General features: G+C 39.5%; 2 protein-coding genes across 5 annotated transcripts in view; both read left to right on the forward strand.

The window, feature by feature from the left end:
* LOC121958395 (myosin phosphatase Rho interacting protein) overlaps positions 1-6,904 on the forward strand; it is a 44,740-nt gene extending 37,836 nt beyond the window's left edge. For 3 of the 4 annotated variants that reach the window (XM_042507291.1, XM_042507293.1, XM_042507294.1), the window contains 6 exons: positions 481-640; positions 1,923-2,036; positions 3,078-3,164; positions 3,283-3,445; positions 4,373-4,458; positions 6,280-6,904. In XM_042507291.1, the coding sequence (XP_042363225.1) occupies positions 481-640; positions 1,923-2,036; positions 3,078-3,164; positions 3,283-3,445; positions 4,373-4,458; positions 6,280-6,351 (682 nt within the window). In that variant the 3' untranslated portion in view covers positions 6,352-6,904. Of the gene's footprint in view, positions 1-480; positions 641-1,922; positions 2,037-3,077; positions 3,165-3,282; positions 3,446-4,372; positions 4,459-4,843; positions 4,919-6,279 lie in introns of all 4 variants that reach the window. The other variant, XM_042507292.1, reaches the window with a different exon arrangement.
* A 2,525-nt stretch (positions 6,905-9,429) lies between these two features.
* On the forward strand, positions 9,430-21,778 carry si:dkey-94l16.4 (transcription factor 20). Its single transcript, XM_042507715.1, has 6 exons — positions 9,430-9,607; positions 11,528-14,199; positions 16,518-16,611; positions 17,450-17,499; positions 17,680-17,745; positions 18,807-21,778. Exons 2-5 carry the CDS (start codon positions 11,533-11,535, stop codon positions 17,725-17,727), a joined length of 2,859 nt encoding a protein of 952 aa, XP_042363649.1. The 5' UTR covers positions 9,430-9,607; positions 11,528-11,532; the 3' UTR covers positions 17,728-17,745; positions 18,807-21,778.
* Positions 21,779-22,098: the final 320 nt, after the last annotated feature.

Raw genomic sequence — 22,098 nt, forward strand, 5'->3', positions numbered from 1 at the left:
AATGAATTTCATCAGGACTATACAAATTGTTAATATTCCACTTTTATTTAATGATGGAAACAGCAGATGGAAATGAAGTGATATTTTTGATACTGTTTTTTTAATTATTATATTGCTTAAACTTTGTGGTAGTCATAGTTGCATGTCAGTTCAGTTTTAATATTACAGTCAGAATGAACAATAAATCTTTTTAAAACACCAAAAATTCACTTACTGGGATATTCTGTAGTCATACACTCGTCAGAAAATCTAGTTGTATGTTTTTGTCTCTGTTATCATACAAAATACTTTCAATACAGCGATACCATCAAACATTGAAAAATACTGTGACGTTGGATTTTCGCCCAGCACTAACCACATTCCAGACTTTGTTCTGACCACCAGAGCTTGAACATATCACTGTATTTGCACCATTTTACTCCTGAATCCAAACTGGTGGCATTAGATTTTCTCTCAGTGTGGTATTGTGTTATTTTTCAGGGAGGAGCTGTGTTCGTTCCAGCGGGAGATCGAGGTGTTGTCGGAGCAGTATTCCCAGAAGTGCCTAGAAAACGCCCACCTAGCCCAGGCGCTGGAGGCTGAGAGGCAGGCCCTCAGGCAGTGTCAGAGGGAGAACCAGGAGCTCAACGCACACAACCAGGTGCAGTCACACACTGTAATATACAATCATTAATAGACACAACACAGCTGTATACAAATATTTCAGTGTTGTAATGTAGATTAATGTAGCATTGTCTCTATTGATTACCACGCTGATAAATCTAAATTAATTACACTTTGGTGCTCAGGGTTTCAGTGAAATCTAGAGAATGATTGCATAGTGCAGAATTTAGTCAAGCTATTAAGGTGTAGTATGTCCACATTGACAAAAGTTTAAACATTTATATTTGAAAAACCTGAAAATGTCATGGAACTAGTAAGTTAAAATAATTGAAAATGACATTGGTATGACATAACGGTGAATTTATTTTCTGTAGCTGACGACATAACATAGCTTTAATATGTGTCTTAGATATCATTGTTTTTGTTTATTTATTCATCACGAAAGTTTCTTCATTTCTCCCCATGTTCCGTCTTTCCCTTCATGTACGCCCACCAGGCATGTCAAATATTTTTTTATGCACTTTTGGCTGAGGGGAATGGCATACAACGTTAAATGGCTGTATTAAACATGCCCTCTAAACCCGCAGGTCTGTGGGTTTAGAAGGCAAGAAGGCTTGTTTTCTTTCAGAGATTTTATTCTTTCTTTCTTTTTTAAATATATATATATATGGAGCTTTTTATAGAAAACTGAGAGATTTTTAAATTTTTTAAAAAATTTTTTATTTAATTTCGTATTTTATTTTATTTCATTTATTAAGAAAACAGGTTTGGAATGCATGTTTTCCTTTAAAAAAAAAAAACCCACTCAAACACTACCGCTTATCAAAGCTAAAAACTGTTAAAAAAAAGAAAAAAAGAAAAAGAAATTACTGTTGGCTTTTTGAATTTACGATGGTCCTTGAACGCATCATTGGGGACATTGAAATTATGTTTGAACTTTTATGTTTGAAAAGGAAGAGCTTTCATATCAGCTGTGTCTTGAGAATGAGATACGATATATCATAAGGTATGCAAAAACTGACAAATTTAATTATTCCGACAAAGTTGCTCAACCACTCTCACATCATGCACAGCTCAGTGGGGCGGGGCAAAGAAACACGATCAGCCTCTACATTTTTTGCAGCATTTGTTAAGTTTGCTGTCACATCTCTTGACTCTGTATTTGATAAATAGTTCGTTAAAGTTTTGTCACGATAGACTACACCACTGAAATATTTTTTGTGTCCTCTTGGACTCTTTTTTTTCACACACCATGTGCATGAAAGCATACCTGCCACTATGCTAAACTTATACAAGCTTCTTCTTTATTGCATTTTTAGGAGCTGAACAACCGTCTTGCAGCAGAGATCACCAAGATGCGCGCCATGACATCTGAGGATGGCATAGGCGACACGAACGCCACAATACAAGGAAAAGAGATCTACGAGTTAGAAGTAAGGTTCAAGCAAAAAATCACCTCAAACGAAGCAATCAAATCTAAAAATGTGCCTAAAGACCTCTTATTTTTTATATATGTAATTATTTATTTTATTGAGTGAGCATGGCTTTAAATACAGTACATTAGTATGTTACGTAATCATTATTTCTTCAAGAAATTACATTGTGTGACCTAAATATGTTTTGGGTACTTCAACAAATACACTGCAGTCATATACAGCTGTCATCACACAAGTTATTGTATCCCCGCCCACACACATTACACACAGACACATACTCACACACTTTTGCCTGATCCATACCCACAGACACATACATACATGCATACATAAATACATAAATACATACATACACACAAATTCACACAAACACAGAAACACCATAAACAAGACAGGACAAATATACTACACAGGTTCCTTAGAGTTTATTGGTGCAGAGTCATTTGCGATCAGATCCTTAGAGCTTCCTAGACTGAGCTCCAGATCTTGTTAAATTGTTTCTTTTTGTTGCTGTCTTCCAACACTGCCCTTTCAATACACAGGTAATATTTCATTAAAGCTTTTCATTTTTGAAGAGTGGGTGCTTCCTTATTTTTCCAGTTTTGTTATATGACCTTCTTATAAACTAAAGAGGAAAAAAAAGAATTTTCCATCCTTCAGGGAATTTTATTTTCCCAACATTTGTTGGTGAAACATCTACTATACAGTTGCAGGTTCTTGAAATCCATTTTTCAGTATCCTCCCAAGTTCCTCACAAAGACATGTATGTGGGAGTCTCCCTGAATGCCATATTTTAGACATCCATCGGAGGCACCAGTGTTGAATGTATGAATTTTATCTCTACTGTAATATATTATTGTCATTAATTTATACTTAATCAAATGTATATTTCAGTTAGTGGATATTTTATATGTGGAAAGTTATAATATCAAGTCTATACTAGTGAGGTTTGAAATAAAAGCAGATACTCTTGGTGCAGGGCCTTGTGGCTTACTTCATCTTTTTATCTACTTTTGTCATTTCGCTCTTCTTTTCTAGGTGATGCTGAGAGTGAAGGAGTCCGAGGTCCAGTACCTGAAACAGGAAATCAATTCCTTGAAAGACGAACTCCAAGCTGCCCAAAGAGTACAGTTTTCTGTTTAGATAACACTGGAAAGCCCTTTTAACTGAGGACAATCATGAATTAGTAGGTGAGAGATAACACGAATGCCCTTTATCTGAACTGCAAAACAATGTGTTACAGGACAAGAAATATGCAACAGATAAGTACAAGGACATCTACACAGAACTGAGCATTGTCAAGGCCAAAGCAGAGCGGGATCTGGGCCGGCTCAGAGACCAGCTGCAGCTGGCTCACGAGGCACTCGGGGAGCCGTCACTGGAGGAGGTGGAGCGAGGAGGATATGGTATGAAAAAATAAAAACACAGCAAGCCTTGTGCAAGAAAAAAAAGTTCTCTCATTCTAAAAGACAGAAAAATCAAGAGTGGAAAGAAGACTTTGACGCTGCAGAGCTTTAATACTGAATTAGCAGCTTCGGTTGTTGTAGGGACCCTAAACAAAAGGAAAATATCAGCAGTGACGTACTATGACCGAAATAAATAAATGGTGAACGGTTTGATATGAAGTTAGATGTTAAAAACATAAAAAAAACCAAAGTGCTCCGTTATTTAGATTGCAGTCAAGAAGGTGGACTGGAGAGTACCCAGATGGATAGGGGCCTTCATAAAGGACGCTGAGGCTTTTTGATGTTGTGGGGAACAGAACATTATGTTCACATCGAGTGTGTTTAGTCATTCATGTTTATTTTAGTTTGTTTCCGTCTGAAGTATTTTTAAACTCCAAATTCATTCGGATTGAGTCATGATGAATTGTTTCTTTTTAAATTTTTGCCTTTATTAGACAGCAATAATGTAAATACAGGAAATGAGGGCGAAAGCGTGCAGCAAAGGGGATGTTGCACTTCATGGCCACCATCTTAACCTCTAAGCCACAGGGCTGCTCCAAGGCATTATGGTATTTAAAGGAATATTTCACCAATGTTCAACCATCTTTATATTAAAACTGTGCAGGTAGTATGTGTGGATGAACTGTAGTAAACTTTCCTTAATCTAACCAGTGCCCAGATATCCCTTCTAAACCTAAGAAGAAACTCCACCAAATGACAAATGAGTTTCGCTGGCTCTCAGGCCTTTGCTGCAATTATTAATTTATCTTGTGGTTCTTGCATGAGGCTCATTGTGTGTCAACTAAATTAGCATTCAGTACACCTGAGGACTACACCCTTTCTCTGTTGTTTGCCATCATTCAAACTCTGACACATCCTCCCTCCTAGATATCATGAAATCCAAAAGCAACCCAGACATCCTGAAGATGGCAGCCGCTGCAGCCAAACGCTCAGAGCGCACTATGAGGTCAAAGGTGAGTTTGCCTTTTAGTGGGCAATGACAAGTAAAATCAAATCCTTCATCCCACTGTGGAGTTCGTACAGGATTTTTCTTGGAACTGCGTCATCCTTTGTGCTACCAACACATTTAGAACTGACAGAGCAAAGATATCTCCCACAAAGCAAAGGCTGAGAAGCAGTTTCAAGTAATTTATTGCCATCTACTGGCCATCTGCAAAGTTGCATGCAGCTCTGCATGCCCACTGTTGCATCATTATTATTAGCAGTGTTTCTGCTGGGCTTCATTTTATTTGTCCATTTTGTGACTCCATCAAAACTGGGATCTTGGGATTGTGGTGTAAACTAAAATGCTCAGTAGTCTAACACACTTGCTGGTGTGTTTTCCCCTTCTGTCCTCAGTCTGTGAGTCGAGACTTGCCCTGTGACAGTCAGGGCTGCTGAGGACGTGTAGGCCTCCTTCCCCTTCTCCTTTAGGTAAACCAAAGCAGATCCACAGCTGGTTTAAGCACATCCTCTTGTCCTCCACCTCTAAGGAACTCTATAGACCTGAGTCACTGCTCAAATTATATATATATGCACTAATATCCCACTCTACAGACACGTAACATTGAAGAACAAATGAGCATAGAGTGTCAAAGATATCACTGGGTTGTTGATGATTACTGTGTGTGCTTTCACATTAGTGGTCATATATTTTGTGAATAGAAAGTTGCCTACATACTAACAGTGTCATACTGTGGAGCCCCCAAAAAAGCAAAAACACATTGATAGCTAAAACACAGCAGCAGTCTTATTAGCTCACACCCAGCTACAGCTAACTTTGTCGTTAGACTGCAGTGCAGGTGATGGAATCATTTATATATTTTGTACTGTTTTACAAAGTATGTAAATGATTGTACAGTCAATAAAGAGCTACACAGCGATGATAAATAATTATCATATAAAATAGGGATGTCCTGATGGGATTGGAAGGATCAGTATCGGGGGCCCAGTAAACGCCATTTTTTATTTCATCAGCTGAAAAAACATCTTTGAATTGTGATGATATTACTCATTTACAGTGTTCTGTACTATCATTACAATGCTACACTAAGACGATTTGAGAGCAATTTCTGAAGATACTTTTTGGTTTGCGTACTTTGTTATTTTGTTTAAAAAAAGATACATGAAGTGGAGCTGTTCAAACTCTCAAGGATATACACTAGATTGATTTTAATAGCTTTTTAGTATTTAAAGTGTCCATTGTGCAGCTGTATTATCCAGTTAAATATTACTGGATCGGGACTCGGTATCAACTCAGTATCAAATGACTCAGATCAGGATTGGGGGACATCCCTACTGTAAAACATAGGGCATATCCATGATATATAGATGGTTAACAGAACCTGCACTGCTGTGGTTTTATGAGGAACGTCAGCTGTGGCGAGGTGGATAGCTGAAAGGCTAATGTGTGTCTGTACGCGAGCTACCAGTGTTTTCAGGCTGGCTCGCTGCTTGCTGCACAGTCTTCTTTATTGCCCTTGTCTGCACTGATGTTTAACACACACACACACACACTCCTATCCCTGACTGCCATAAAGGAAAACTGTACAGCCAGTGGTATTCTTTTTACAACTACTATTTTTGACTCATCTGATAATCTTTTACTGCCTCTTGTCAGTTCTGAGGCTCCAAAGCACACAGGGCGTAGAGTCAACAGTAAGGTGGTGTTGGAGGCAACAGATTTAGATTGACAAGGGAAACACTTCCCTGCTTAGGAACAGCACGTGTTCAGAAGACGTTTGATTTATCATTCTCCTTATTAATATCTGCTTGACCTCTCTTTATCCCTGCAGAGTCTAAAGGAAGGGCTCACGGCAGAGCAGAGACTCCACCTCTTTGAAAACAAAGACACCAAGGAGTTCTGACAGTGACGCATCATGTCCACCGACCTGCATGTTTAGAAGCCCACTATATTTTAGCTCTGTAATTACTTATTTAGTAACACTACACACTGGTCACAAAACACAGATCATATTATTAAAAAATATATATGGTATGAAGTTTGAATTTCATGTCTAGATTTTGCATTCCATGCACTTCAGTTAACTGTGACATTTTTTTGTATGTGTTTATTTTTTGCTGCCATGTCTTATTGTAAATACTGTTTTTAATGGCGAATCTGTCATGCATACACTAAAACTATGACTGTGTAAGCTACTGTTTTAACTCCCTAGACTCTTGCTAGCCAAAGGCATAAATGTGATGTTAAAAGGCTAAACGCTAAACACAACTACATATTGTTGACTGAGTAATACTTGCATAACAAAACCATAGGAATGAGTCTGGCGTTCAGGTCCGTTAACGCCCTGCCGCTCTAATACTCATCTGCATTATTATACAACAGCTGAATGCATATGGATGGAAGAATCCACTTATATATATATATATACACACACACACACACACACACACACACACACACACACTGTATATGTATATACATATATACACATATCGTATATGTATATACATATATATACATGTATGTGTGTGTGTGTGTGTGTGTGTGTGTGTGTGTGTGTGTATATATATATATATATATATACTAAACAAGAACTCAGTACTTTTGTTTTTGCTTCCATTTTTTTCCCAGGTTGAAGTCAAAGAGCTAAGAAGTGCAGACAAACACATCTATTGAGTGCATAAAGTCCTCGTGAAAATGGGAGCAAAGAAAAAAAAGTGTAGCATTTAAACTTTTGTGAGTGTGTGTGTGTTTTAGAAATGGACATTTTTCTCACTGCAATCATTGGTCCAGCTGCATTGGAGTTGTTGGAGTTGGTTACGTGTGCAGTCTTGTTTAGTGGCAGTCCCTTTGTATTTATTTAAATGGTTGGGATTTTTCTTTCACATTCCCATTCCTCTGTACTCTATTATTGTAAATATAAAGCAAATATACGCCAACTGACAACAGGTTTATTAGCAATAAATATTTTTGCACCCTTTTTTTGGTGTGACTGTTTTGAAAGTTTTTTTTTCTTTTAAGAACACATTTAAACAAATACATGTTCAGTTTTTCATTCAATTGCAATATAATACAGAGCGGCGCCCCATGCACAGAGGCTGTGTCCTCGCTGCAGCAGCTGCAGGTTTGAATCCAGTCTCTCCGCCCTTTGCTGCATGTCTCCCCCTCTCTCTCTCTCTCTCTCTCTCTCTCTCTCTCTCTTTCTCTCTCTCCCTCTCTCTCCCCCCCCCCTTTACCCTGTCCTGTCAATTAAATGCAATAAAAGCCCCAAAATAAAATTTATATATATATTGGAAGTAGTGTTACCATTAGTACAGACAGCTGGACAATAAGTATTTACTAATGACTGAAAAATTGAGATAAAAAACAAAGTGTGTGTAAAGTGTGGTTGTATTCAGTGTTGGCAAGGTTACTTTTGAAATGTAATAGGTTTCAGATTACTAGTTACCCTGTTAAAAATGCAATAAGTTACAGTATGTCAGTAATTACTTCATCAAAATAATGTTACTTTTTACATTTGATAACTTTTCTAATAAATCTTTACACAGGGCATAAAGCTGAAAAGACCTAAAAACAAAAGTGAATAAATGTTGCGCTAAAATTTGTCCCAACAGCTTTCCTGCACAGCAAAAATATGTTTAATTCAACATCTAACCTTTTTTTCTGAAATGTTTTTTTTAATATGTATTCCCTTTGTAATCACCAACATTTTGATTAGTAACTGTAATTTAATTACAGATTTTTTTCTCAGTAACTAACTGATTACAATTACATTTCTTTTGTAATTGAATAACTGTAATTAGTTACATGTAACTAGTTATTTCCCAACACTGGCTTTATTACATTCAGGTGTTGCACTTTAGACTCCACATGCTGATTCACTGTCATTCATTTCATCAAAATAGAGCTGTTATATTATATTATATTATATAGAGACACAGTCTGGACAAAAGTTAGGATGTCTACCTCTGCTGCTTTACTTTAATCACTCTTTTTCCCCTAATATGTTTCTCTCAAGTGTCCCAATTTAATGGCATTTGAAGACTAAAATACCGCTTGAATGTCATTTGACATCCTTCTGATTAGAAAACCTGAAATTCCGCTCACGTTTTATTTTTTATTTATTAATTTCATTTCTCACCGCATATCACTGTATCAAATAAAGTCAGTGTGAAAAACAAACCGATTTGGCAACTAAAAAAAGTTTGCAAATTATTCTAAAAAAATAGAAATTTAGAGTTGTTTTAAAACCTAACTGGAAACGGACACCACTTCTTTGTGGGTCAGTAACTTGGAACTGTTCTGCTGCTGCTCACTTTCACTTGTCAGGCCACCATAGACAGCATACTACTCAGAGTAATACACAACTATTATGTCACACCAAGAAAAAGGAAAAAGGCAGTCTTTAGTCCTGAGTTGGCCAGCCTATTTTGTTCCTTTTTGTTCCTTTTTTGTTCCTTAAACTCATTTCCATGAGTTTAGGATGTTTCTAGATTTTTTGAACATTTCTTGGGTTTTTGGACATTAGGGGACTCCTGTTGGGGGGTGCGGGGGATCCTCCATTGGCAGTTTTTTGATAAACAAGCTCTATGTTTACTAAAAGTACGAAAATAATTCACAGTGTGAATAACTTTTTTGTGAATTAGAGAAAGGGTGAGGGGATTGGGGGGGCACCCAGCACATGGCACCCTAATAGGGGCCAGATTTAGTATCACTGCTATACATGCAACAGCTGAGTCAAGGACAAAGTATTCTGACTGAACAACACAACAGACTGCCCTCTTGAACTAACGTTTAGAGAAATTATGTGTTTAGTCATTTTAACTCTTCTGATATATGGCTTATTGTAGCTTTTATGTGTATTATTTCAAATGTAAAAAAAACAAACAAACAAAAAGAAAAAAACCTGAGACGCATCACTAATTGTTTTATTATGAAGGAGGAATCCGGAAGTTTGACATTATACTCTTAACAACTTGACGCTGCTGCCATCAGAGTAGTGTGTTCCTGGAAAGTGTGTGGATCTTAATTTAATTTGGGGCTTTGTGTCGTTGTGGTGTTATCAGTATTCGTTAGAGTAGATGAATTGTTAGAAGAGATGCAGGGTGGGACGAATTATTAACTGGACGTTTTAAAACGCTACGATCTCTCCCGTCCGGGTAAGTTTTGATCAGCAGCAGCTCAGCTCAGCCCATCACCTCCGCTCTGTCTTTGTTTCATCCAGCCGGGCCTTGCCCCGATGCGAACCGTTCTAGTAAATGCAGAGAACGTGTTGCCAAACTCCACGAAAAGTATTTTGTAATTTAATAAGACGTTGATAAATCGTTGAATTTTGGTAAGCAGGAGACCGCAAAATGTACTTTTGTTAACCGCTAAGACCTATTCCTCAATTCGGGATGCACATTAAACAGCAAAGATTACCATTTGAAACAAGATTTAATTTTTTCAAATTGATGTTCTCGCAACAAAGTTATAATGTGGTAGTGGGTAATAACAAACCATGTGGACCACAACGGTGTGAAAGTTGGAAATTTAAAGTAATAATGAGCTTCTTGGCGAAGTAGACATCGCCGAAATCAAGAGTGATCGCTATCGATAGGTACAAGCTTCAAAGTCACCTTTGTGACGAAAGACTTGCTGTGTTAAATGAAAATCGCTTAAAGCTGCCAGATGTATCATGTAGTTCGGCGTACGGGAACGTCACCGGAGCAAAGCCGGGCCTTGCTAGCTAACGTTAGCCGTAGCTAAGCTAAGCTAACTATGTTAGCAACACTGACTTGACAACGTTGTTGGTAGAAAGTCAGCTGGTTGTCTTGAAAGACATTTTCCGCTGAACCTTACAAACAATTAAAAAATGTTAATGTTAATTGGAAATGAGCCAAAACGGAAATGACCCATTATTTGTCATTAATGCTAACTATGTTCTCGTATTGAAATTCAAGCACATGCTAGTTTCCAAGCTAATGTTAACGGTGTGATTTAAGATATAAGGGGGCGTTTTGATCAAATAACGAACCAACAAAGTGGTAAGTGAAGGTAATGCGGCTACGTGGTCGAAAGTAGTTCATCTATGACCTTAACTGACTGGAAAAGAGCTCTTTTGCTCACTGTATGTATTCTGGATAGACGAAAAGAGTTGTTGACCAACCCAAAAAAGGGGACTAATAATTGTGTAAAGCTAGGTAAGATAGGACACTTTTTGGTCGATTACCAAGAAAACCCCTAAGCACTGTAGACTACCTTAAGTGTTACATTTATAACTTGTACTGGTTCAGTATTTCTCTGAAGAAAATATGCCGTTAAGTAAAATATTTTGTTCACTTTGGGCCATCAAACATATCAAGAACCTTATCTCACTTTCCTAGCATGTTTAGATAAAATGTGACTGCCATATTTATTTGTCTTTTAAAAAAAATTAAATCCATTAGTAATTAATTCCTTAACTCATAATGTAATCTGTAGCAATTAAATTAAAAAGATGGCCCAACCTTGTTGCCATGCTTTTCCTGTTCTTTTGTTACCCATTTCATTGGTGCCATACTTTTGACAATGGACATGCAGGCGTATGTAACAGTTATGGCTTCACCTGGAGTATTGTGGTGATTATGGACTCACAGCATCATATTTAATATTTTTTAAGTGACAAAAGTACTACAAATGTCTGAAATGTGACAGGGTGGCACACAATAGCACAAGTCACAATTTAATAGTAAATGGTAGCTGGTTTTACTTTAGAAAAATGTCCCATTTTAGCTTAATTTTTTGTCTAATTCTACTTGAATGCATGAAGCAGATTTCTCCATAAACAACAGTGTTTAATTATAAGTCAGGCAAAAATTAACACCCTACAACCATTTTTTGAAACACTAAAAATGATTGTTTCATGTAAAGCACATTTGTATCAACAACTCAAGAATATGTTTGGTGATTAGCTGTAAATATTCAAAGAGCCCAAGATGTTAAACATTATTTGCCTTTACCAAATCTCCTAAATTACCTGTCTTCACCCTAAGATAAAAAAAAAAATCAGTTTCCTTCTAAACTTCTCCTATAACTTGTTTCTCCTCCATCCATTGCAGCTGTTATGGAGCAGCCACCAGGGAGCTTTGATGATCTGCAGCCTCAAGACCTCTCCACCTCCAGCATCCCCACTGTTATTGACCTCACCAGGAAAGGTGGGGATTGTGTCCTCAACAGCACGTCCCTTGATGCCCTGCAGATGGTCAAGAGCCCTGGCTGGTACCCAAACTCAGGGAACCCCGAATCAGCCTTCTCAGAGACCAGCTCCTCAGACACCGCGCTCCAATCAGGGGATCAAATTCAACCAGACATTGCCTTCTCCCACACTACAGTCACCCTCTCCTACGTGAGCAGGTCTCACGTTTTCCCCACTCACGATTCCCTGTCTCAGCATTCGCCTCTGTACGGCGTACCGCCTATTAGTAAGTTGTCCCTCCACCCTCCTTGTGACTCAGATAAAGGGCTACGGGAGACTGGCGGTGCACTGAACCAGCATTACTTGGAGCAGGTTGATGGGCCTGTGGACCTTGCCACTCAGACAGAACATTTTCAGTCATTGTCTCAGGCTCAGGTGGGACCAGAGAATGATGGGGCAGTATGTCTAACACAGGAGATCAATGGTGGAGTCATTTCCAGCGATGAGGATGTGGATAAGTCTTTAACAGGTGAAGAGGAAAACAACCTTTCTCTGGAAAAGAGTGAAGAGAATGGCCAGGGCGATAGCTGTTCGACTTCAGGAGTGTGTGCCGAGTCCTCACCGGAGACACTCACCCCTGCCACAGGAGAGGATGAAGAGAGGGGCAGCTCCAAGGTGCTCTTTGTCACGTCTAAGAAACAGGACCCAGCGGTCGTTGCAGACAGTGTTGGTGCTAGAAACCTGTGTTCACTAAGTAGGGAGTACATCAGTCCTCTGGAGGACCCTGTCTCCCCCTCCGCTACCTCATTGGACGATGTGGATGATGTATTCATCCTGCCTCAAGCCTCCAGCTCACCCAGTGGCGACAACTCTTATCTAGATGAGGTTGTGTGGGATGATGTGAGTAAAGAGGGGGTCAATCAGCCAGGCTCTGGCATGAGCGATACAAGGTTAGATTCAAGCAATGACAATAAGCAGCTGATCCATCGGCGGAAAGCAGTGTTGGAGCCTTTGATTGACTTGACAGATGATACTTGTATGTCAGATGTTTCAGAAAGCAAACCCAAGACTGTCATTCCTCACATCAACGGGAATACAAAGGCACTACAGAGAACTTTAAAAGAAAAGAAACTGCCAGTGCGCTCCGGCAGAGGGACGCGGTTAGAGGCTATTGTTATGAACATAAATTCAAGCAGGTATTCAGTGTCAGGATGCATACGCACCAATAGAAAAGCAAACACTTCCCAATCAACAGCTAATGATTCTAAGTTAGCCAGTCCTAAGAGGAATGACACCATATCGGTAAGAAAAAGGAAAAGCAGAGCAAAAGCACCTTTCTCAGTAAAAACAAAGAAAAGGAAAACAGTAACTTCAATGACAAGGGGTAAATCTATTAACATTAAGACTGAGCGTTGCAAAGACAATACCTCTGATTCTAAAATCAATAATTCTAGCAGGTCTAACGGCAGCACACCTCTAAAAAGCCCTCAGTCTGCTGTGCACAAGAAGTCAAAGACAGACCCAGAGGATGTTTCAGACCCTGCACACTCACCACAGACACGCACTGTGAAGTCAAAGAGGAGAACCTCTTCACTCTCAAGTCCTCAGTTTGATGTGCACAAAAACTCAAAGGAGCCAGAGCATCTTCCTCACCCTGACCTCTCAGTCAAAATTCATATGGCAAGACTTTCCCCAGCACCATCCCCATCATCAAAATCTCCAAAGAAAATCAAAGGCAAAGCCAAAGGCAAGGCTACAGGTAGCAAAACATCTCCCACTGCCAAGTCGAGGAGGCAAAAGAAACACAAGTGGAGCCAGTCTTCCTCCATGTTCGCCCCCAAGGAGCCAGAGATCAAGTTGAAGTACGTCAACTACAAGGAGGAGAAAAGGGACTTGAGGTTAGACAGTTTCTCACCGTTTATCCGTGTGGAGCGTCAGCAGTCATCGTCATCGCTGTGTACCGTAGTCAATTACCCGGAGGAGGTAAGGTCACAACACAAGAGGAGTCAGCAGCAGCAGGCTCACCCCTGTGGCTTCATTTCTGCAGTCATACCCAGCACATCCTGTCTGCAGCTGGGCCGGGCGACCATGCACGGCCAGCACCAGGCCGCTCTAGTCTGCTGCCTGTGTGGACAGGCGGCTAACGCCATGGACTTGGGGGACCTTCATGGCCCCTATTACCCCGAAGGGTACCAGCCAAGCACCAAAAGACCTGCCAGCATGTTGGGCCTCAAAGAGGACGAGGACGACTACAGCGACTCGGACTCTTCGTCCTGCAGTATCAGAGGCAGAGGGAGGAAGTGTGCCATTCCACCCACACCGCGGCCCCTCAGGCCAGGAACTCAGCTAAAGCAGAGGGGCCTCTCGGGGAGCCACCAGTGGACAGCTGACAATGCTGGCAGTCCTGCAGCTAAGCTGGCTCGGTCAGACGCTGGCTCTGCTGATGTGGAGGACTGGTACAGCCCCCCTGTGCTGCCTCTAGAGCCCTGTGAATATTGGCTTCACGAAGACTGCGGCATCTGGTCTGCAGGTGTGTTCCTTGTGAAGGGCAGAGTCTACGGTCTGGAGGAGGCTGTCAAAGTGGCCCAGGAGACGGTAAACAGCACTTTAAGCCCGTATTGTGAATATGTTGTTACATAATTCCTCCTGGAACATTAAGGATGATGATCCATAAATAGTCTGCTTTTTATTCACCTGTTTTCTAAGCCTTGAGGACAGGAAGACTCAACTTGCTTTGCAAAATGACAAGAGGCCAGGGGCCGGTTGCAGCAGCACCATAAATGTTTCTAGAATTTTAGGAAATCTCTTGGATTTTAGGAACTTTTTAGGATTTTAAGATGTTTCTAGTTTGTAGGACATTTCCAGGATTTTAGGACCTTACTAGGATTCTAGTCTGTTTCAGGACGTTTCCAGGATTTTAGGACATCAGGGGCTTAGCTCCAGTTTTTTGATCCCGTTCAATGTACTCTGACGCCATATGTTTACTAAAAGCACAAAAACTATTCCCAGTTTAAATTACTTTCTTTTTATTGGAAATTAGACAATGGTAAAGGGTCGACCTGGCACCCTATAGGGGGCCAAATTTGGCCCTCTAGGCTTTAAGTTGAGTGTTATTGTTCTAGGATACTAATACATTTCGGATGTATTTTAAAATCACAGCATGAGTAAACAGGCATCATTGACAATTATTTAGAAATGATTGGTGCAGGTAAACAACACTAAGACAAAGGTGAATGTTGATTATTCCCTTTGGAAACAGAAATAGAGCTGAAGTCAGTGTCCACTTATTACATTTTTTCCTCTTACCTTTCAACTTCATCGTAGTCTTCCTCAGTAAACGTTCTTATGGTTTTCCAGTTCTCATCATATGACCTCAATATTGAACTCTGGGGTTTCTGAATGTGTATTTACACAACCACCTGTTATATAATCTAAATCAAATCATACAAGACGACAAAATGTAAATATTCACACATAAGAAGCTGAACTCAGTCAGTTATTGGCCAAAAATGACTTCAATGATTATTGAGAATGAAACAGTTGCAGATTAACTTTATGTTGATCTCATTTAATTGATGAATGACTTCATCTCTAACCCCACGTGTGCACACAAGGGCACAGTGCAATCCACAGCAAATCCTTTCTGTTTTGTAACACCCTCAAACTAAAATGTTGGCTTTCACACAAACTGCCTTGTGATCTAGTATATTTTGCAAAATGCTATTACATTTTCCAAGTTCATGATCCATTTCTCCAGAGTGTGATCATTTTGGGTGCACATGTGAGAAAAATATTTGGCTGAATGTCTTTTCACCGGTGTAACTGGCTGTCTCAGTGTGTGTATGTGTGATGCCGCGACTGTAGGCAGCTACTCCCCGAGCAAAATCAAAACCTTAGAACATACTAGTAATTTAAAATAAAGAGACCTACTGATTGTTGTTTCGTTCATGGCCCTGAACAGCCCAGCCCAGACCCAGCAGTACTGGTGGAGGTAACTGCTATGCCTGTCCCACCGTCCCCAGGAAGATGCCTAATCTTAACCCAACATATTTGGCATTTACAGCAGGGCTTTGTAGCGCAACATATAAACTATGTTGCAGTCGCTATGTAAAAATCAATCGTGTAATGAACGAAATTATCACGGTGGCACCAGTGTGATGCAGCTTTACACTATATGTGTGTGTGAATGGAATCGATCGCTTTTTTACTTAATAATTGTAGTTTACTGTGCAACAGTAAGAAGGTGAGACAGTGTCTGGATGCTGGCAAAAGATACGTTTATAAGACTGCAGCACACCAACTGTACAGACGTTTCATACTGAAGACGCAAGGTGTATAACATGGACATTCAACCTGCGATTTGGCTATCACTCTGTCACTCCGCAGACTTTACTGATAAATCAGAAAACCTGAGAATTGTGCAGTAACACAGGGCTTCATGACCAAAGTCCCCCTGATGACTAATGATGGATACTTCAGGTTCAAAGGGGAGTAGGGCTGCAGTAGACTTAGTTTTCTCTCTCAGGACTTGCTGCCAGCTATGTGTCCAAAGTTCACTTCTAGTTTCCTAAAGGGCTGATAATCAGAAATATACTTTGCAGTTTATGAAGGGAAGATCTGTGATGGTAAATGTTTAGCTAAGGTATGCATTGTTTCACTGTCATGTCTTACTGGGAGACTTGAATAGAACATAGCCATTGTTAGTGCTGTAACGGGGTTCAGTCAGCACTGGTTATGAATCGGGGGTTCAGTCATACACATTTGCTTGTCATTTGTTAGTACTACCTGCGTCCTTTTAATAGCCATTCTTTGTTATGTTTGTGTGGTATATCAGATTTTGTTTTCTTTGTATCAAAGCACAGTTAGCATGTACATGATGTCTTCATTCAACCTTTTATCTGCTGTGTCTTTAGATGTGTTCATCGTGCAGCGACACGGGCGCTACACTGGGCTGCTTCTTCAAAGGCTGTCCAAACAAGTACCACTACAGGTGTGCTCTCATGTCAGGTAAGTGCTGCTCTCTGCCAACCATCTCCACGAATCACTTGGAAACACAGTTTACTTACTTATCTGTCTGCATGGTTACAGTGTGCATAGCTATTTTTAACTGGTTTTGTCTCTAATTTTAGAGGGTCGGGCTGCCAATTTATTTTTTGTTGTATCTAGCTACACCTTCAGTTCATGTTTCATTTGTTCAGGTTATTGTCCAGCCTGCAGGGGCGGACTGATCATCTGTGTCTCAGGGTGTACAGATAAATTGACTGGTTGTTCTGGTTGGAAAAAAAGTCTAAAAAACTATCTTTATAATTATCATAATTGTATATTTAAAAATATATAGACTTACTGTGATCTTTAATCAGTTTCTTGTAGATTATTTGCTTGTTTGTTTGTTGTTTTTTTTAAAACTTTTGTTTAACTTTGGTTTTTTTTTTGTATTCCTACTTGCCTTCTTCCCATGTTTCTGAAAGAAATCAATCCAATTTGCTTTGTTAATTTATTAATTGTGAATACAATAACAAACAATCAGATGGCTTTTAACATAGAAATGTTCATTTTTGAAGAAACTCACAAAAGGTGAAATTAAGAGAATTATGGTCCATTTTGAAGAAGGAAGTCTGCATCTCTAAATACACCGTTATCATCATTTCTGTATGGTATACAGCACCTTTCAGGTAAATGCCTTTGGATATCAATCATGATCATCAGGATTATGTATTTTTTGTGGCTCAAACAGGGCGGCGTTCCTTCGCTGTCTGCAAAGCCTGAATCTGCATGTGTGGGTGGTTGAACAATTGGGTGAATCGGTGTGTCGTCTTTACCGACTGTTCTGCTCTTGTTCTAGCAGACTGTGTACTCATTGAAGAAAACTTTTCCATGAAGTGTAAAAAGCACAAGGTGAGCAAAAATAACTGCATTTTAACTTCTGTGGTGAGTGAAAATGTACGCTGATTAAAAAACTCTGGAGAATTAGTTGTGTTTTTGCTATTGCAGAAAAACAGCGGTCTGCTATACGAAAGATATTGCGTGTGACTGTACAATCAGCGAAATAATTTGTGATTCCTCATCCATCCCCAGAACAAGACATTCATAGCCCCTCTAGGAAACCGACGCGATGGCAGGTGACAAAGGAAATCTCATGAGGTTAGTACATACCTGCAGTTAGTGACTGCAAATGTATAATGCAGGTTCAGACTACATGATATGTTTGTTTGCTTCGACTGTAACTATGCCAGATTGGGTGATTATGGTCATTACGGTCATAAAATCTTGCAGTGTCTTTGCTATCAGACATGACAGGCCACAAGTTTGTCACCGAATAATCACTGCTCGCTGTCTTTTACATTATGTGTGATATTATCAGATTATTCTTGTCCTCTTTTTTAAATTATTATTATTATTATTATTATTATTATTATTATTATTATTATAACTCTTATTATTACAGTCACTCAGTCTCAATCGAACTGTTTTTGTTGTAGATTAATAAGCGCCAACAGAAGGTAGGAGCTACATATACTACCCCGGGTTGAAAATTAGCACCAGCATGTAAAGTATAAAAGTGGCTGATAGATTTGCTTCACTCACAAGCCAAAAAAAACCCACTGGTAATTGATTGGGAGATTTTTGAGTTCACCAGCAACAGTGACAGGTGAACAAAAAAGTTATTTTCCAAACCTAACACTACCACATAAAACTGTGCAATCCACTAAATTCTCCACAACAACATCCTGCAAATGTTTCACGATGGAAGCCTTTTTTTTTAGAAATTAAAGGGATTCTCTCCATCAAAATGACATAGGGCTTTTAATTTGAAACGGATACAGGAAATGGTGAATTTGAAATGATGGTGCGATGCATGAAATTTATCATGGCAAAAGGGAGTGGATTAAAAAAAGAACCAAAAAACAAAGAAACCCAGACAGAATAAGAAATAAGGCTAGGCTTTTCACACTGTGAGTTTTATTGACTTGAAGTTTGATTCACGTCAATAACTCAGTTAGCTCAGGTAGTTAGTCTCTGTTTGGTCTTTGTGCTGACGGAGGCAGTGACCGCAACTGGCCATTACAGACAAAAAGTATGAGCCGTCTGTTTAACTTCTAAATCAGACGTATTAAAGTCGAGCCCCTTTCCTCCAAAACAAGCAGAGATGTGTTCAAATGAATTCATTACTTTGAAATATGTTTTTCTCTTTATTCATGCAGACATTCAGCTGCAGCATCCTGCAGAGGCTTTCCTTCCCCTTCTGCTGGTCACCATGGTAACTGTGGACCAGGGTTCTCTTGACTGACAGCTAGCACCTGTAAACCTTAACTTCACCCTCTGCTTTTCAACTGCACTGTTAACCCCGAGCACTGTGGCTGCTGGAGGCACCCAGTCACCCAAAACCTCCCTCAGTCCAGTCTTACGGTACTTAAACAGACGCCAATAACACCTGCAGACTGCCGAAACCTCCTCTCAACTTCACATAAAGTTTAAATGCTGAATTTGTTGTTTGTGGTATAAGTGTGTAGTTATTTATATGGAATTTTTGTTCCTGGATGAAATATGAATAACAATCAAAGGTATTTAATTTTTTTAAAAAGATTTTTTTTTAAGTATTTGATTATATTTGGTTTATTTATTCTTGGAGTTTTCTTATTGGCTTCTTTAGCGGTTGTCCAAGAGGTTTGATTTTGTGTTTTTAAGTTATTGGTAAAGTAGTTTAAATGCTGAAATATCAAGCCAGTCAAGGACATGCTGGTTTTATTACAAGGTAGGACAGAGAAGGGACTTGTCAGCGACAGAACAAGGTACCTGATATAACTGTCAACACAACAGGGCTCCTTATTCAGCAGAACCCCTTTTGGATCAGAGCACATGGCATTACATTTTGTTTCGCTAAGAGTGGTTCAAAAGGCTAAACTCAAATGCACCCAAATGACACTTATGCTACATGTTGTGTCTAATTGATGTTATCCAGGGGACTAAACAGTGTGTTTGAATGTATTCTTCCCCCATGTGAGAGACTTTTGCAAGAAGGTCTTGTGACACTCAACATTTCTGGTCCTCTGCCTCCCTGCCTGTCGTATCATTTACTTCAGGCTCAAATATGAAGCTCTTTGAGCTTCACAGGTCATCCAATCAGGTTGACACCTTGTAATTTCATTTGGCCCCCCGCCTTAGGCTGGGAGAATTTAAATGTGCCTGTGTTGTTTGTGTGTACGACCCTTAAATCAATACCTTAAAGGGAAACTCCAGCATATTTCAACTTTGACTCTTTTTGTTATGTCATTGCGTGTACATGACTGATGTGACCAACAATTTTTGAAATCGGTCCAGTGTTGAGAGAGCAGGCTGCAGCCGTGTAACGCCTGCAGTGTAAGCATAAGAGACAGTAGTGCAACATCGGTGTACATCCATTTAAAGTGGTTATTTAAGAAGTCCTTTTCTGTAGTCTCAGAAATCTGTTTTGCTACAGGAAGACAACGCAGGACGTGAGAGCGAAAGTGAAAAGTGTGCTATGTTGCAGTGAAGAGAGCATAGCTTTGAGCTGTTTAAAAGTTTTTAGATGTCATGGATAATGTTTTTAGCTGATGTCTTTGAATTTGTCTCATGAGATTTCAAAATGAGAATTCTCCTTGAGTGAGACTTAGTCACTGTAGCTAACAGATTGGATCAAGTGAAAGATAAGACACTTTAGACACGTAATTTTAGTCATAACAATACGAGCCTGTCTGTTGCAGAAATAACCACATATAATGGATGTACAGGTTTAAAAATGCTGAAGTTACCCTTTAATGGGATTTCAATAGGGTTTGTTGAGAGCCCTGTAAGGGGATAATAAATTAAAGGCGGCTTAGGAAAGCGATTCCTTTCAATTCAAGTCACCTGCTGTTTATTTGGATTCCTCCCCAGAACTGCAAAAAACAATTTCTGTTCAGTTTCATTTTCTGAATTTCGCAGCACAGTATTCACATTGCTTTGATTGTACCTCAACAAACCCTCTTTTGGAATTAAAGGACCACCCCGCTTCACCTGTGTCACTTAAGTTTAAGAGGGTTGTTTGTTTGCAGATTTCTACGCTAACATTAAGAATCCTAATTTAAATAGGAACGGCCATGTATATAAAGTAATATAAAGATTCATGATAATCTATTTTCCTTTCTTGACTTGGGCCTAAATGGTGAATTTCCACCTGAACCTTTCTAAAAAAAAAAATCAAAAAAACAAAGGGCCTTATCTGACAGACAAGAGGTATATACAGTTTCTCCTATTCTGACTAGCTTGTGGTGCAATGACAAATCAGTGGATGTACATCACCTTTCTTTGGACTTCTTGATGACTGAGGCAGCTTGCATGCACTTTCTTCTGCAGACTTTACTATTCCTGATGCACCCTTCGACACACTCTTTAGGACTTGTGTAAACCATGTACTGAGTATCATTAGTACTTGGTGACATCGGTGCTGAGGTCAGGGCTTTGGCCTGTCAGCCTGCGTGTCTGTTTTAAAGACATTACACCAACATCTATCAGGACTGGTGTAACATCTCCACTTCTGCTCTATTTTGTATAGCGCCATTAGGGGCAGCGTTGTGCTCTCTGATGTCCATTAAGCCATGGCTCCTTGTTAACGGATATCCATACAGAGGAATCCAAAAGCTATGTCTGCTTCTCACCAGCAGCAAAAGACACAAGCCACACACACATCCTGGAGTCTATTTAATCTGTGCCATCCTTATGTTTTGTGCATTTTGTATTTCTTTGCGGTGACGTTTGTACTGCTATTATTCTCAATAACAGTCAGCTGTGTGCATTGTACCAAATACAGATTTTGGAGAATGTTTGGATTGACCCCCCCCCCCCCCTCCACCCCCCTTCCTCCATGTAATTGTCTGTGTGTTAATCTCAGGGCTGAATCTCAGATATTCTAATAATTTAAATTTGATTTTGTGTTTTTTCTTTTCTGAGTGCTGGGCTTGTTGTGTTAACCCTACGTTGACTAGATCAATGACACATGTCGCAGGATGTGTTTTTTTTCTCAGATGCAAAGCCGTCTGTCCTGGTACACACTACTCATCACATTCCATGCCACTTTTTTTTCATGGTCCTTATTTTATGGCGACTTTTTTGAACTGTCTCGCTCACCTCTTGGGGAATCAGAGGTCATGTAATTGTCAATGAATATTTTGTTCAACATTGTGTGAGATATTTGTGTTTTTGGGTGGCTGGTGGCGAATTTTTAGATTCTGTAGTTTTTGATAATATAAAATTCCAGATGGAACAATGTCGGGTAGACGTGAAATTAAATAACTGAAGATAGCTTGTGTCTGTCTTCTGTTAGCAGTCGGTGCAAGATAAAACACATGAACCAAAAAGGAAGTTTCAGTGCGAGCCGGGATACTCAGGTTGACACTGATATTATTGTCCCCTTACATTAAAAAAATGAAGTGAACTATGTGGTTTGCATGTTGCTTCATCAGATTTGCTGCTTGCTTAATCACCAACCGGTGCTAA

The sequence above is a fragment of the Plectropomus leopardus genome, chromosome 19 (assembly GCF_008729295.1).
Source record: "Plectropomus leopardus isolate mb chromosome 19, YSFRI_Pleo_2.0, whole genome shotgun sequence".
Taxonomy (NCBI): Eukaryota; Metazoa; Chordata; class Actinopteri; order Perciformes; family Serranidae; genus Plectropomus; species Plectropomus leopardus.

Bases quoted from the DNA above. Each gene is read 5' to 3' on its own strand.
- si:dkey-94l16.4 (XM_042507715.1), top strand. From the start codon at position 11,533: ATGGAGCAGCCACCAGGGAGCTTTGATGATCTGCAGCCTCAAGACCTC. The intron at 16,612-17,449 runs GTAAGTGCTGCT...TTGTTCTAGCAG, and splicing joins CAGGTGTGCTCTCATGTCAG to ACTGTGTACTCATTGAAGAA. The intron at 17,500-17,679 runs GTGAGCAAAAAT...ATCCATCCCCAG, and splicing joins TGAAGTGTAAAAAGCACAAG to AACAAGACATTCATAGCCCC.